The 15,461-nt window shown below is 42.4% G+C and overlaps 1 protein-coding gene across 1 annotated transcript; it reads right to left on the reverse strand.

Moving 5' to 3' along the window:
- Nucleotides 1-230: 230 nt before the first annotated feature.
- Nucleotides 231-14,434, reverse strand: trit1 (tRNA isopentenyltransferase 1; the record flags this gene model as incomplete). Its single annotated transcript, XM_080858985.1, is given in 11 exon segments — nucleotides 231-529; nucleotides 788-905; nucleotides 1,695-1,804; nucleotides 2,950-3,027; nucleotides 4,107-4,219; nucleotides 4,807-4,918; nucleotides 7,218-7,360; nucleotides 8,166-8,428; nucleotides 8,603-8,695; nucleotides 10,578-10,721; nucleotides 14,246-14,434. Coding segments are annotated over 11 exon segments (1,557 nt in total). The 3' UTR covers nucleotides 231-335.
- Nucleotides 14,435-15,461: the final 1,027 nt, after the last annotated feature.

Genomic DNA, 15,461 nt, shown 5'->3' on the forward strand with positions numbered 1-15,461 from the left:
TTAATAGCGATGACAGATGGCACACACATACAATACAAAGGAACATTTCTTCAGTTTTGCAGACAGGTGGTTTCCTAATCAACAGGACACCGTCTGGCTCTGTGCGCCGCCTTGGAGACAGGAGAAGAGCGGATCCCCTTATGGCTACAGAATTTATGGGCACATTTTTAGAGCTGCTGATTGTCTTTTCGATTGACTGAAAGACTATCTCTAAAAATGGTCATGAGAGGAACATGCATAGCAACCTTCTGAGCCCCACGGCCGCATGTACACATGTACATTCTCATAATCTGTGGTGATTGTCCACTTAGCAGGCGCTAGCTTCTTCTTGTCTCCTATGGAATGTCTTCCTGTGACTCGGTTCTTTCAGGGCCTGGGATTTGAGTTACAGACTTTGCCGGAGGGGGGGCCTCTGTTGATGGGTTGGGCCTAGAGCGAGTGTGGGTCTGGGGAGACGGGTGCTCTGGGGTTGCTTCTGACCTCCTTTTCTTCCTGGCATGATGCTGGTGGGCTTTAGACCTCAGATGAGCTAGAGAGGAATATACAAATAATTCAGAATGCAGAACCACTCACACAAACCCATCCCTTTGGACTCAGCAAGGCTAATGCAAAAAAACTGTAAAATATCTGTAAAAAAAAAACATCATATCAGTGAAACTATGAACATGAATTTGTTATTTTGTGATCATAATATTCCCGTTCACAGTGATGTAAGTGTGTGTTAGTGTAATCATTATACTCCAGATCTCCAATGATGTAAAAGTGTGTTAGTGTGTTAAAGGCCTACCTCTCCACTCCAAGTCTCCAATGATGATCCTCTCGCACAGCTCACAGGTGTGTTGGCTTCTCTTGTTCTTCTGCCCCGCCCCCTCTAGCCTCATTGGTTCAATCAAAGGCTTGTCACCCTATCACACAGAAGAAGGGCCAGAGAGGATATTAAGTCATGAAAGTTACTTTGAAACCAGCTAAATTTGACTGACACAAATGAAAAGAGTAGTAGAAATGAAATCATCACAAATCCATCAGCTTTGAATAAATATTCAATATTGAATCAATATTATTATAGGGTGGGCTTACTACTGATTATCTAGAGCAGACAAAGGCGGCATCAGCTACGCGTAATGGGTGTACCCGAAAGGACGCGAAGGCCCCCCCACACGACAATGGAAACCTGCAGTTTTTATTTCCATTCAACTTTTGCATGATCATCCTGAGACAAAATGTGGGCTTTTCTTTTTGGCCAAATAGAGAATTACATTGCTGATGGGTACTGTCCTTAAGTTCACCAATTCTACCACAGCCATGGCTTTTGTAAAAAAAAAAATGTATTACATAAGGCTAGTTCACTAGATTGATACCAATGTTAGTGAACAAGAAATTCTACTAAGGTTTGCTAGGTAGCCAAGCACAGGTGTAATTGTGAAGTGATATACATTTAGCTAGCTAGGGGTTGGGGTTGGTGTTCTTAGGGTTATTCTGCAGGGGGGACTCCCGTGTTTCCAATACGTACATAACCACACACATACACACAGACTTGCCTTCAACTCCACCCACATACACATACACACACACACACACACACACACACACACACACACACACACACACATATACAGAGACTTGCCTTCTGAAGGCTCCTACACCAACTCCACCCACACACACACACACACACACACACACACACACAGACTTGCCTTCTGAAGGCTCTTTAGGATGTCCAGAGCAGGCTTGAGGACTGTGGCTTCCCACTGTGACAGATCCGTCACATCTAGGCCGTATACAGGGGGCACATTAGAATCTGGCCCTGGAGAACAGAAGATGGGTCAGGACCAGCTGTGAACACAGTGGGATTCTGGGTTAACATTGAATTTACATACGACACAGACTGGAACCGTGGAGAATCTTCGGTGCAAAAAATGTGTTTGGTGAGGGCATGATACTCAAATGTACTTTACAGCAGTGGTCCCCAACCACCGGGCCGCGGCCCAGTACCGGTCCGTGAGGCATCTGTTACCGGGCCGCGCAGAAAGAATAAATAATTTATAGAATGTCCGCTGTATTCATTATTAGCGTCTGAAAGGTGTTTTATTTTGAAAGACGACTGGATTTTCTAGGACGTAATATTCGCCTGTGCATCTTGTCACGTCAAGACGCTTGTCTCGTTCACGTGATACGTCACTCAAAAACTAGCGAAACTAGCGAAAATGAGTACAAAACTAAAATCTTTGGAGAGCTTCTTTGCAAAGGTGAAAAGGCCCACTAAGGAGCCAGAAGAGGAGCCTACGACCTCCAAAAAAGAAAGCTTATTTTAACAGACAATACCACAAGTCATACTTAAATTACGGGTTTATCGCAACAGTTGATTCTCACGCACCAAGTCCGCTCTGTATAATTTGTGGCGACAAGATAGCAAATAAACTAATGAAGCCTTCAAAACTGCTTCAGCACATGGAGACCAAACACTGATTCAGCGTTATGGTGAGTTGTATTTGTCATGCATTAACATTCGTAATACAATGGTGTTGGTCGCAAGTTAACGCCACTTCACGTTACTGTTAGCTTTTGTATATGAGTAGACTCCATTCTATCAAACTCGCGCTTGCCTCACGGGTATGAATATATGAATGGATGACATGACTAACAAGTGGTGGAAAATGACACCTTGAAGCCGGTCCGTGAAAAAAATTCCTACACACATCCGTGGTGCAAAAAAGGTTGGGGACCCCTGCTTTACAGAATATGATTGTGGTTTCATGGTTAGGGCCAGGGGGAAACTATTTTATTCGTTTTTTTAAATTAAATTTGAAATGTAATAAACTGTTTAAAAAAGGGGGTTATTTTCAGTGACTCTACTCACTCCACTAAACCGTAAAAGAGGATCAAGTGTGCAGAAGCAGAAAGAGCAGACATCAACAGTAAAGGTTCAGGGTAAACCCAGTGGTCACTCACTCTTAAGGAAGCGGTTTCGAACCCACTTATTCTGCTTCCGAGCATAACGGCGTGTCGCAATCTTCAAAGCCTCAACACCTGTCATGGAGAAAAAGAGGGAAATGGTGCCAGGGAGACGTTTAAAGAGGGAGTCCATCTGAGAGTGAATGAGAATATTAAAGAGGGAGGCCATCTGAGAGTGAATGAGAATATTAAAGAGGGAGTCCATCTGAGAGTGAATGAGAATATTAAAGGAGGAGTCCATCTGAGAGTGAATGAGAATATTAAAGGAGGAGTCCATCTGAGAGTGAATGAGAATATTAAAGGAGGAGTCCATCTGAGAGTGAATGAGAATATTAAAGGAGGAGTCCATCTGAGAGTGAATGAGAATATTAAAGGAGGAGACCATCTGAGAGTGAATGAGAATATTAAAGAGGGAGTCCATCTAAGAGTAAATGAGAAAATAATAAAGAGGGAGTCCATCTGAGAGTGAATGAGAATATTAAAGAGGGAGTTCATCTGAGAGTGAATGAGAATATTAAAGGAGGAGACCATCTGAGAGTGAATGAGAATATTAAAAAGAAGTTTTCACATGGAAACAAAAATACCAAGAGCAGAGTGAAGACCAAAGAAGTGTAAACTCTATGCCAAGAGAGGAGTGTGGAAGACTGGATCTCTCTTCATTACACAGACCTGAACACATCCAATGGGACATGAGCGAAGGTTTAATATGTATTCTAAAACTGATTGTTCAAATCCTTGATTGTGATTGGCTAAAAGCCGTTGTAAAATCCAGCATTACCTTACAATTTGACCTTATATCATTCTATGATAACATTCCATATTACTGCGCAGCGTATTCATATAGCACATTTCATACAGTGTTCCATCTGGCTGTTGCGTTGCTTGAAGGGTTGCGTGGCAACAATTTATTTAGGAACTACAATTTTTATTGGTGGAAGAATGACGGTTTATCAGTAAACTATTGTTTCTTAAATTGAATTGTCTTTATTTATGAAACCAAATCAAATATTTGTAGTAACAGTCTTAGAAAAGCAATAAGCCCAGTGAGTCCGTGGTTCGCGTCATGCCTAACAACTCCCCTTACTTGTTCTAAAATCAGCGCAAACCACGGCCTCTTGGGGCTTATTGCTTAATTTGATCAAGGTATCTCTCACCTTTGCTCTTCAGTCTATTGAGCTCCTCCACGCTGGTCTCCCTGTCTGCTGTCAGATACTCATGGAACTCCTTGAAACCGATGGACTGGAAGATACCATGCTGGTAGTCCTGACTAACATAGTAATAATGTATTCATGTTCAGAGTGCAAAACAGAAATGTAAGGACATACATGATAGGGTGAGTATAAAGCAGTGGTACAGAGGTGGACATACATTAGGGGAGATTATGGGTACAGATCACATTGTCCACACCTATATGGTTGATGGCTGATAACAAGCGATGTTTAGCCAGTCCTTTCAAACCCAGCAGAGGCAGTCCGCTAAGGAACAGTGTGTGTATGAGTGCAAGGACGCCAATTATCAACACGAGCAATTGTTGCCCATTCTTGTGACTATTGACCAGTGGATCGTTTTTAATGCTCTTAATCATAAAAGCTTTTTGGCATCAAATGCACAGCTTACCACAGAGAAGGTATGCACATTATTTGTTATTATACATATCACTTTTTGAGTTTTTAAATATTTGTAAATTCTCAAACTTCCTGATTAATACCAGGACAATTTTAGATGTGTTCTCACTCTTGGACCCTATTGTATACTAGTGGTAGCTTGTGTGAGTACATGTAAGTGTTCTTCGTCTTAACCGTTTCTCCTGGGACCTTTGGGGTTAATCTTATGTTGAGGTGCGCATATACACACCAGTTCTCCTGAACCATCTGTTGGTTGTAGCCCAGGTGGAAGTTCTGCAGTTCAGTGATGAGGCCTTGTGAGAGCATCTCCTCGACCCTCTGATCCAACCGTGTATCCAGAGCTGTGCTTGTGAAGAAGAGGAGGGGTGGTGGGGTTAAGAAAAAGGACATGCACCTTATTAATCTACAGAAGCATTGGTTAGGGTAATATTTCAGTATAGCCTATGAACCACCAAATGATAAATAGTGCACTGTATACAGAGTACAATGCATGAGTACAAGTGAGAATATGACAGTGACCAGCACATTTGCTAGTGAACGAAATGATTTCATACTCCCAACTCCAAGCAGGTTTTGATTGGCTGTAATCCAATGGCTCCTCAATTTCAAAAGTTGGGCCAACGGCTGAAGTGTTGCATAAATGCACCTCAAACTTTGACCCATTGGTGGTGCAAGAGATGCAGACATGAGTCTTGGTGAAAACATCTACCAAGATGGCGCAGCGGATGGCTGACACGACGTTGCGCTCTCTCGTGCTTTTTATGTTTTTGTTTATTTATACGGTTTTGTATTTTGTTTGTTTCTGCATTGTGTTATGTATATTTTGTGTAAGCACATTGAGAGTCAGTTCACCAGGTCAAATTCCTTCTATGTGCAAACTTACTTGGCCAATAAAATCTGATTCTGAATAGTCATGGGACTGTTTCTAACCAATGTGCCACATTTCCCAACTTCTTACCACATGGTTCTAGGGGCTGTGATAGGAGGCAGAAGAAGGGGAGGATGTTTAAATATAGCTGCCAGCAGCATTGAGAGAGACAAATAGCCCAGTGGGGCAGAGCTGCCATGGAAACTTGATTTCATTGTTTAAAAGCCATGGCTGTACACACTCACAGCAGGAGGTATTTATCCACTTTATGGTGTCGCTGAATTGGATACGCTGTATAGAACGAAAAGTTCAAAATGGCGCAAATTACGCAATTGTTTTTACATAACCTCAGTAAGGGTAAACCCAAGTCCATAGCTCAAGTTTGGCGTCACTGCATCAAAAAATTGCTAACATATGACCTCAGTTCCGGCTTCGCCGCTGATATTGATTGGCTGTAACGGAATATGACTGTAGGGCTACAACAACTAATCGACTTTATCAACTAAAATCGACTATAAAATAGTTGCCTTTGCTAAGAGGGTCGTGAGCTGCACTGCAATGATGCGCATCTGCTATATACAGGGTTAAGTTGAAAAAACTGTGGTTAATACATGGGTGTGGTCAAAACACAGGTTTGTTTTATGTAATTTATAAAAAAAACCTGTGTTTTGACCACACCCATGTATTAACCACAGGTCTGTGCTGCTCTACTACCGTTACTATAAACAATTAGACAGGTACATATATTTGAATGTGAGAGCAGGAACATGTGTATACCTGTGCCCACTCACCCTGCATGTGTATACCTTAGCACAGGGGTTTTCAACTGGTTTTGTCCCAGGGACCACCATTCTGACTAGAAAGTATTCGCGGCCCTCTGATATACCTGCGTGTTTATAACCGCCCCAGGCCGCGGACCCCTGGTTGAAAACCCCTGCCTTAGCACACTCACCCTTCATGTGTATACCTTAGCACAGGGGTTTTCAACTGGTTTTGTCCCAGGGACCACTATTCTGACTAGAAAGTATTCGCGGCCCTCTGATATACCTGCGTGTTTATAACCACCCCAGGCCGCGGACCCCTGGTTGAAAACCCCTGCCTTAGCACACTCACCCTGCATGTGTACACCTGTGCACACTCACCCTGCATGTGTGCACACTCACCCTGCATGTGTGTACCTGTGCACACTCACCCTGCTGCATGTGTATACCTGTGCACACTCACCCTGCATGTGTATACCTGTGCACACTCACCCTGCTGCATGTGTATACCTGTGCACACTCACCCTGCTGCATGTGTATACCTGTGCACACTCACCCTGCTGCATGTGTATACCTGTGCACACTCACCCTGCTGCATGTGTATACCTGTGCACACTCACCCTGCTGCATGTGTATACCTGTGCACACTCACCCTGCATGTGTATACCTGTGCACACTCACCCTGCATGTGTGCACACTCACCCTGCATGTGTATACCTTACTACACTCACCCTGCATGTGTGTACCTGTGCACTCACCCTGCATGTGTATACCTGTGCACACTCACCCTGCATGAGTATACCTGTGCACACTCACCCTGCATGTGTATACCTGTGCACACTCACCCTGCATGTGTATACCTGTGCACACTCACCCTGCATGTGTATACCTGTGCACACTCACCCTGCATGTGTGCACACTCACCCTGCATGTGTATACCTTACTACACTCACCCTGCATGTGTGTACCTGTGCACACTCACCCTGCATGTGTGTACCTGTGCACACTCACCCTGCATGTCAGCGTGCAGCCAGAAGATGCAGGGGTCTGGGAATCTGAGTGGGCCCCCAAGGAAGTCGCCCCCCTCCTGTTCTCTCTGCTGCTCCAGCAGTCTGCTGTGAGCCACGCCTGTTTCCTCGAACACCTGCAGGCTCCTGACCAATTGTGAGGCACAGAACAAATGACAAGAAGAAGGAGACGCTGCAAATTATAAAAGACCTATTTAGGGATGAAGTAATTAAGCTCTAATATTATTAATTTTTTAATTACTACACATTTATGATCATTGTGGCAAAGAGTTGTGATTTGAAGCTGAAACCACTATCTCTAAACTTGACAATATCTTTAGTACATACAGTACCAGTCAACGTAAGTTTGGACACACCTTTCACCTTTCTAGTGTTTTCTTTACTTTTATTATTTTCTACATTGTAGATTGATACTGAAGACATTTAAACTACGAAAGAACACAAATGAAAAGATGTACTGAACAAAATAAGTGTTATCTACCATGTAGAAAATAATAAAAGTAAAGAAAAAAACTTCTCTAAAAATGAGAAGGTGTGTCCAAACTTTTGACTGGTACTGTATGTTATTCATTTTGCATATTTTTTCCTGGGATCACTTATTTTTCTGGGTGTTTCCAACCCTTGAGCGGTAGTGTATATATGGCAATGTTGTGTCGTAAAAGCTGGTCTTACATTTTAGCTAGCAGAAAATAACATAGGGCATGATTCTAATTACATAGGGCATAAAACACAGGTTTGTGCTTTTCAGCCTACGCATACTCAGCACTTGAAACTTTTGTATTGGAAAATAAAATGCTGCGACCCATAGGTGGTGAGCTGTGTGGGTGGGCTATCTAGTTTGTCTATCTAAATGGGTCTCTATTCTGTGTTGGTTCTCTGCTGGACATGTAAGGAACTGATATTGAAGTGTGTGATTAGCTTAGGTCAGAACCTTGCAATCTTGCGGGTGTCATGGGGATGCAAAATGGCTGCCATATCAGGGTCCACCTCTGCCAGCCGTTGATGCAATTCAGGAACCCCCAGCTTCTGTGCGGCAATCTTTGGGTCAGGAACCCCCAGCGTCTGTGCGGCCATCTTTGGGTCAGGAACCCCCAGCTTCTGTGCGGCCATCTTTGGGTCAGGAACCCCCAGCTTCTGTGCGGCCATCTTTGAGTCAGGGCAGGACTGACGCACTGCCTGATCTTCACTGCCTGACTATCATACAAAAGAAGAAGGGGGGGAGAGAGAGAGAATTTAGACCAGAGATGAACATGCTAACATCATCAAACTTGCCAGTATGTTTATGTTCATGTGCATCTTTGTGTGTGTGGTGTGAGTAAGAAAGTGTGTGGTGTGTGCAGTCATTTAAAAAACAGACAAAGTTCTTACTCTTGTGTCAATCAGCACCTTCCATAACAGGGACTCGATGTAGTAGTTGGTTCCTCCCACAACTATGGGCAGCTTCTGACGTTGGTGCAGGTCTTCTATGTGCAGCATTAAGGAGCGAACAAAGTCTAAACATTCATAACCAACACTCTCAAACTCATAAATAGCTCCTACACAATCAAAAAAGTCCCTGTTCAGAGATTGATTGTAAATGCCTCTTTCACTTTCAGATTGTGCCTTAATATTTATACTCTCAACTGTAATGGGAAATGTTTTCATCCCTTAATCAGGCAAAACCAGATATTAGTTGCATTACATCCTCAGGGTTCAATGTTGCGTCGAAGTTCTATTTGAATTAAAGAACAAATGAATCCAGCAGAGGCCAAGAACGGTGAAACATTTCATCAATAAAATCAGACATTCTGAGAAGGGGTGGGGAAAAAAAAGTTCTCGATTCTCTAGAACGATTCTGTCTCGATTCAGAAAAGTTCATAATCGGAATTTTAAAAATGAAATTAGTTTGCCTGCTGCTACATTCTGTTCGCCCGCTGCAGAACGCCACAGAAAGCTCTCCTCTCTGGCCTGCTGCTGCTCTGCTATACACGCATGCACACTAAACCCACTTAACACACATCTGCTTAAGCAGCACCAAAATGGCTGCAATGGAGAGCACTAGAGTTATACAACCTGCACCGGCTTCTTTCCATTGTTCATAGAAAGTCATTATTGTGACAAGAAAAAGCTTTTTCTCTAATAAAAAAATAGAGAAGGCAATTCAACTGCTGATTTTCCTTAGTAGGAGGTGATTATCAATCTCTGAGTAGCAAACTCAGATTTGAGACTGTGAGTAGCGGAGAAAGTTTGCACCATGGAATAGTTAGAACACTTATTCAAATAACCTAGTAAGTTGGCTCAGTATGTGGGTGGCCCACTATTACTTCCATCCTTGGGGCTGCCTTCCATAAATGATGGATGAACATGATGAAACATGGCTCTGTTCAATCATACCACATCTGTTTCAATCAAATCAGCTCGAAATGAATCAAATTATCACTTTTTTCATTTCACCTCACCCATTCGTTTTTCAATTCACATGCATTTTCATTGCATCAATTTTAATAAATAAAAGTTTGCTATCTTCACCCTTCATAGTGAAAACATATTTAGAGGGTAGATGGAAAGAAAATATTTGAGGGGCAATATAACCCTTCCAGAAAGCCCTTAACATGCTTCAGGCCAAGAAAAAACATCATAGAATTAACCTGACAAGACGACATTGAGCCTTTGTGTTGAGTACGGACTGAGGCATCAATGACTGAACTATTTTCACATACGTTTCATTAGAAAACAAGCAATAGAAGGCGTTGGCTGATACTTGGCGAAAGATGAAGTGAACAACCTGACAAGACGACATTGAGCCTGTGTTGAGTACGGACTGACGCATCAATGACTGAACTATTTTCACATACGTTTCATTAGAAAACAAGCAATAGAAGGCGTTGGCTGACACTTGGTGAAAGATGAAGTGAAAACGTCCTTCCTTTTTCGCGTTAAAACTAAGGTTGAGAGTGGATTTTCTGACTGTGCCTACCTGTAACATTCAATACGCTCTCAATCCGCCTCCCTTATAAACCCACACTACTGCTTGAAGGATATGAGTTGGAGTGTGCTGTTTCTCAATCGGTCTCCCTTATAAACCAACACTACTGCTTGAAGGATATGAGTTGGAGTGTGCTGTTTCTCAATCGGTCTCCCTTATAAACCAACACTACTGCTTGAAGGATATGAGTTGGAGTGTGCTGTTTCTCAATCGGTCTCCCTTATAAACCAACACTACTGCTTGAAGGATATGAGTTGGAGTGTGCTGTTTCTCAATCGGTCTCCCTTATAAACCAACACTACTGCTTGAAGGATATGAGTTGGAGTGTGCTGTTTCTCAATCGGTCTCCCTTAGAAACCAACACTACTGCTTGAAGGATATTAGTTTGAGTGCGCTGTTTCTGAAGTCCACTACTGAGTAGCTGTTAACCAGTGGGTCCAAGAAGCTGATCATGTGGTGGGGACACTGCACATGCTCCTCAGCAGTGACTTTATTGGTGATGATGTCTAGTCCCTTGTAGACCTACAGAGTCCAGAAAGAGGGGGAGACAAACACAAGAGAGATTTGAGCTTCTTTTAAAACTGCTGTGGTGTTCAGATCAGTAGGACCTGTTTTTAATGTTTACAAAACAGTAGGGGTGTGCAAAAAAATCGATTCACATTCGTATCGTGATTCAAGTGCTTCCGATTCAGAATCGATTCATAGAAATCCAAAAATCGATTCATATTTTAAAAAAATATTAAAATCTTTTTTTTTTTTTAAGATTAACATTCTTTTTGGCTTTGCAAACTGTGTAGTAGGCTTACGTTACGGTTTGAGTGATGGTGAGCGCGATACGGCGAAATGGTTGATAAAAAGCTTCTGAATAGAAAGTTTACCTTTAAAAGTTGTGATGTGCAAAAGAAGCGAGCTTCACTGCTGTCTGAAATTGTTACAAATAGCGTCATTGATTATTTTGCATAGTTTTAATTAATTGGTATGTAGTTTTATTTACAAATACAAGCTACACCATCCCCATTACCCATCCGTTTTCTAGTTTCTCTGGGTTTATTGTTTCATTCCAGTGGCCTTCCTCCACTAAAGACTGGGGCCAGCCTGAGGCCTCTGTCTTCTGTTTCCTTTAGGAGTTGTCATTCACAGAGAACATTAACGCAAGAAACGTCTAGACATTGCTTTTGTGAGTACAAGTAAAAAAAAAATATTATTAAGAACATAACTATGTTCTGTGTACCAGGCTGGAGCACCATGCAAAAATGTAAAAAGCTTTCATGGCATGACCTTGCCAAGTTTCTTCAGCCATTACAGGTAGCATTAGAGAAGCTTTATTTAGCTGGTGTTAGGTCTTTCTGGGCCGGAGAATCAGGGTGGTACTGCCCTCCTCGAGGTGCTACCGATACAGAAAGACACTCCGTACACTGAACGTGGGGTTTAGACCAGCCCTTGACACTTAGCCAGGTATCACTTCCGCAGGATATTTGTTTTGTCTATATTAGTCCGAGTAGTAATCGTTTTCATCGACTGTGAAGCTGTGTTTTCCAACCAACAACAACAGCGTGGTCTTCGCCGCAGTTGAGTTCTATTATTGCTAGTTAAACTGGCTACTGGGTGTGAGCCTGGACTGTGACGCTCAGTAGAAGACCCTGCTGCGGACAACAAATATGGCAAAGCGAGGGTAGCCAACATCGCCTGGGCAGCCGTGGCCTAATGGTTAGGGTTTCAGGCCGGAAACCGTAGGGTGGCCGGTTCGATCCCCGACCAGTAGGAAAAATGTGGGCGGGGGAAGTGGAAGACACTGCTCTCCCATGCCCACATCCACGGCTGAAGTGCCCTTGAGCAAGGCACCTAACCCCGATCACTGCTCCCCGGGCGCCGCCAATGGCAGCCCACTGCTCCGGGTTAGTGTTACTTCACTTCACTGTGTGTGTGTGTGTCACTTCCCTGGATGGGTTAAATGCAGAGGCTAATTTCAGAGTGTGTGTGTCTACACCACCTCTGCCATAGAGAGGACTTTCACTTTCACTGCTGCACCTGTGTCTTGCCCTAACTGGACATCATTCTATGCCCGGTTTGCGTTGGCGAGAGTTTCGCCATCTTTTGCACGAGGTTGCGTGAGTACTCTGACTTTGAAAGTGAAACCAGTGAAGGATAGCGACATGGGACTAAGTAACAGCAGCCTGCGCAAACTATTTGGTTAGCCTACTGACACGGTTCACTGACTACTATTGTATTGCACCAGCATGACTGGGCCCCAACGTATTTGGTATCCAAGCACTTGGTTAGGATAAGAAGGTGTCATTCTGTTTCTTTTGAACCTTCACATATAGGTTATTTAGTGTTAAGATTTTAGTGTGGAAATCTAAGGTCATATTGTTTTCATTTAAGAGACAAATCTATATTTCATTTGGACACCAAAGGTAATCAGTGAAATTGTTTGTAGTTAACTGAAAAGCTTGGTGGTGGTTAACATTTAATTGCCAATAATCGAGCATCTAGTATTCAATTCATTTTTAATGACTGCATGAAAAAGGTTTGCACCAAGTCTGATTTGATGAGTGCATTTGAGTTTACATTTTGAAGACAGAGACCAAGTAAAGCCAGGCCAGCAGTGTTTCTTATTAATAGTTTTTGGATGTGATATTCATCTTAAATAATGTCTAAGAGGGGGGCACTGTGGCACAAGCTGATAAGCCCCCCATTTACGGGCTTCATTGGCCGCAGGAAGACTTGTCTGGCCTGCTGGTGTTTCCCGGTCCTCTCCCCACCTCTTCTCCGCCTTGCTTCTCGTCATTACACTTCACTGTCCTGTCCAAATAAAGGCATAAAATGGCCAAAATATATTTTAAAATATATATTTTTTAAATGCCTTAGAAGATTTTGTCTTTTGAAATAGCCCTAAGCTATGAGCTATAGCCCTAAGCTATTCTGAATTCATCTTCAACCAAAACCCTCTAGAAGTTAACAAACAAGGGAACAATAAATGTTGTTATGTTCTAAGTTTCCTTACATGGTGGCAAAGTGCTTTAGTTAGTATGCTGAATCGGTCACTAGTTTAGGGACGTAAACTTTAATAATGCTTCTGGGGAGTTACATATTTTCTACCAGGAACACTGGTTAAGTAATTATTCTGTGGAGGCACCGCGCTAGTTTGCATTAGGAACAATAACTTGTTGTTAGCCTACTAAAATACAATAGTTACATTTCTGTAGCTCTAGCTGGTAGACAGGAAGTCCAGTCATATTATCATTCAGCTGGAAAGCCAGGATCCTGTTTATGCTATATGAGTGTGACCTGCAGGAAAAAGGGGTGACAGGTGCATATCAAAATCAATACAACGATGTTCTATTCTGCCTGGGATCTTTGTATGCTTACACTGGTCTCGTGTGCCCTCATCAGGTGCATTGGAAGCAGCTCTACAGGAATAGGAAGCGCACGTCTGAGGACTGATAGTCATGCTGCAGCTCCACGGATAAGGCTTTATAAAAGTCAGGCTACTTAAGTCTTCCCCATGAACATGTTCACTGTGATCTTTCACGTACACGTTGTGTGCTCCAGGAATAACAGCTGTGATTCACCACGGGGGCACACGAGACAAGTCTAGTGATGACGGAGACGCGATGTATGGTGCCAACGCGGGTTTGTGGATTGTTCGATATTTTTTCGAATTCATCATTCTAGAGAATAAAATCAGCTTTTCTAACTTACAGCCTATATCAGAAATGATCCAAGTCGCAAAGACACAAAACAAGACGGTTGTGGAGCAGTCATTGCGTTCTAATTTAGAAAAGTAATGTTAACTTTAAAGTTGACATATCAAACAATATGCACACGCGAATCATCAGCTAAAACAACTATAATTTAACTAGGGCAAATATTTCCATAGAAAGTCTGTAAAACAAGTAGCTATCGTAGTTGTCACACAGATGTTAACGCAGTGTGTCAGATAGACCAGCCTGTATCTTTCATCATCGAGTGCTGATGATGCTAAGTTACACTAGCTTTTCACGTGGTCGCCTAAACAAGTTACGAGTGAGTCTGCAATTTCTTACCTGCATAGAATCGGCGCTTATGATCTCGCCTTGCAGTCTTTTACCGATTTCAATTGCCAATTTAGATTTGCCAGTGCCCGTGGCCCCAAGGATCACGACCAAGGGGGGTAGGATTGTCTTCTTGAGGGCATTCTGCATGCCTAGAGTGGTAGCCGCCATGACAACACTGTGATCAGTTGTTTTGCGCATGCGTATGGCGAAAGCGCGTGAGGAATCTGGGACCTGGGGTTTCTTATTTATAAAGATATGTATGCGAAAATACTGAACACTTCTCTATTTTCATACAAATTACATAACCATTGCACGAGGAACACTAAATACAAACTACATAGTACTATTTTGCATGAAATTCATATATCAGAAATAATGCCCATCCCTGGTGTATCCACACATCACCTTGTATAAGAGACCACCTAAAGTGCTGTAGGTAACTAATAGCCTACACTGTATAGCCTTCTACAGTGGCTTCAAATTAACTCATCTGATTTGTGAAAGTCCACGTCAATTGGTATACACTCACCTGTTACAGACCCATACACATTTATGAACAATGTGTGCTTAAATCTCACATATTATCCCAACAATTATAGCGCTATCTGCATAGGCTGAAATTAACCAATGTGATTTTGCAAGAGTAGATAAGCTATGAAATGTACCTGTTGCAGTCCCAGAAATGTGTTTTGCTCATGCTACTGCATTCCCTATACCAAAGCTGATACCTCTAACATTTAAAACCCCAGTCCTTTACCACACACATCTACATGCAAACCTATAACTCATCACATGCACCCAGCCTGTTTGGCCCGTGTTATGTAAGCATGATGGGGAGCCTAAAGTCTAGGAAAATTATGTAATTAATGTTATGCATGATATATCAAATGGTGAATGTTGTAGCGAATTTACAACTGTTTCCAAAAACTTAGAGATAATATTCAATCAGAGTCAGAAGTCCGGAGTCCGATAAACTGAAGTTTTATTCAATCCTGCAGACAGATCATCCAAATATGAGAGTGTTGGTCCATGGAACAGCTCTGAATCTAAGACCCAATGCATTGTCTTTTTATACTCATAATTCGTCAGTTTATGCAAGTCATGGACATCACCTTATCTAAAATGACCCAATCAGAATATTCCCTCATATTTTCACATATTTTATCCACATTTTTAGCCACTCAGAATATTCTCGCTCACCTGTTGCGAGGGGACTTTTGCTTTT

The sequence above is a fragment of the Sprattus sprattus genome (assembly GCF_963457725.1).
Source record: "Sprattus sprattus genome assembly, chromosome: 20".
In the NCBI taxonomy this organism is placed as follows: Eukaryota; Metazoa; Chordata; class Actinopteri; order Clupeiformes; family Clupeidae; genus Sprattus; species Sprattus sprattus.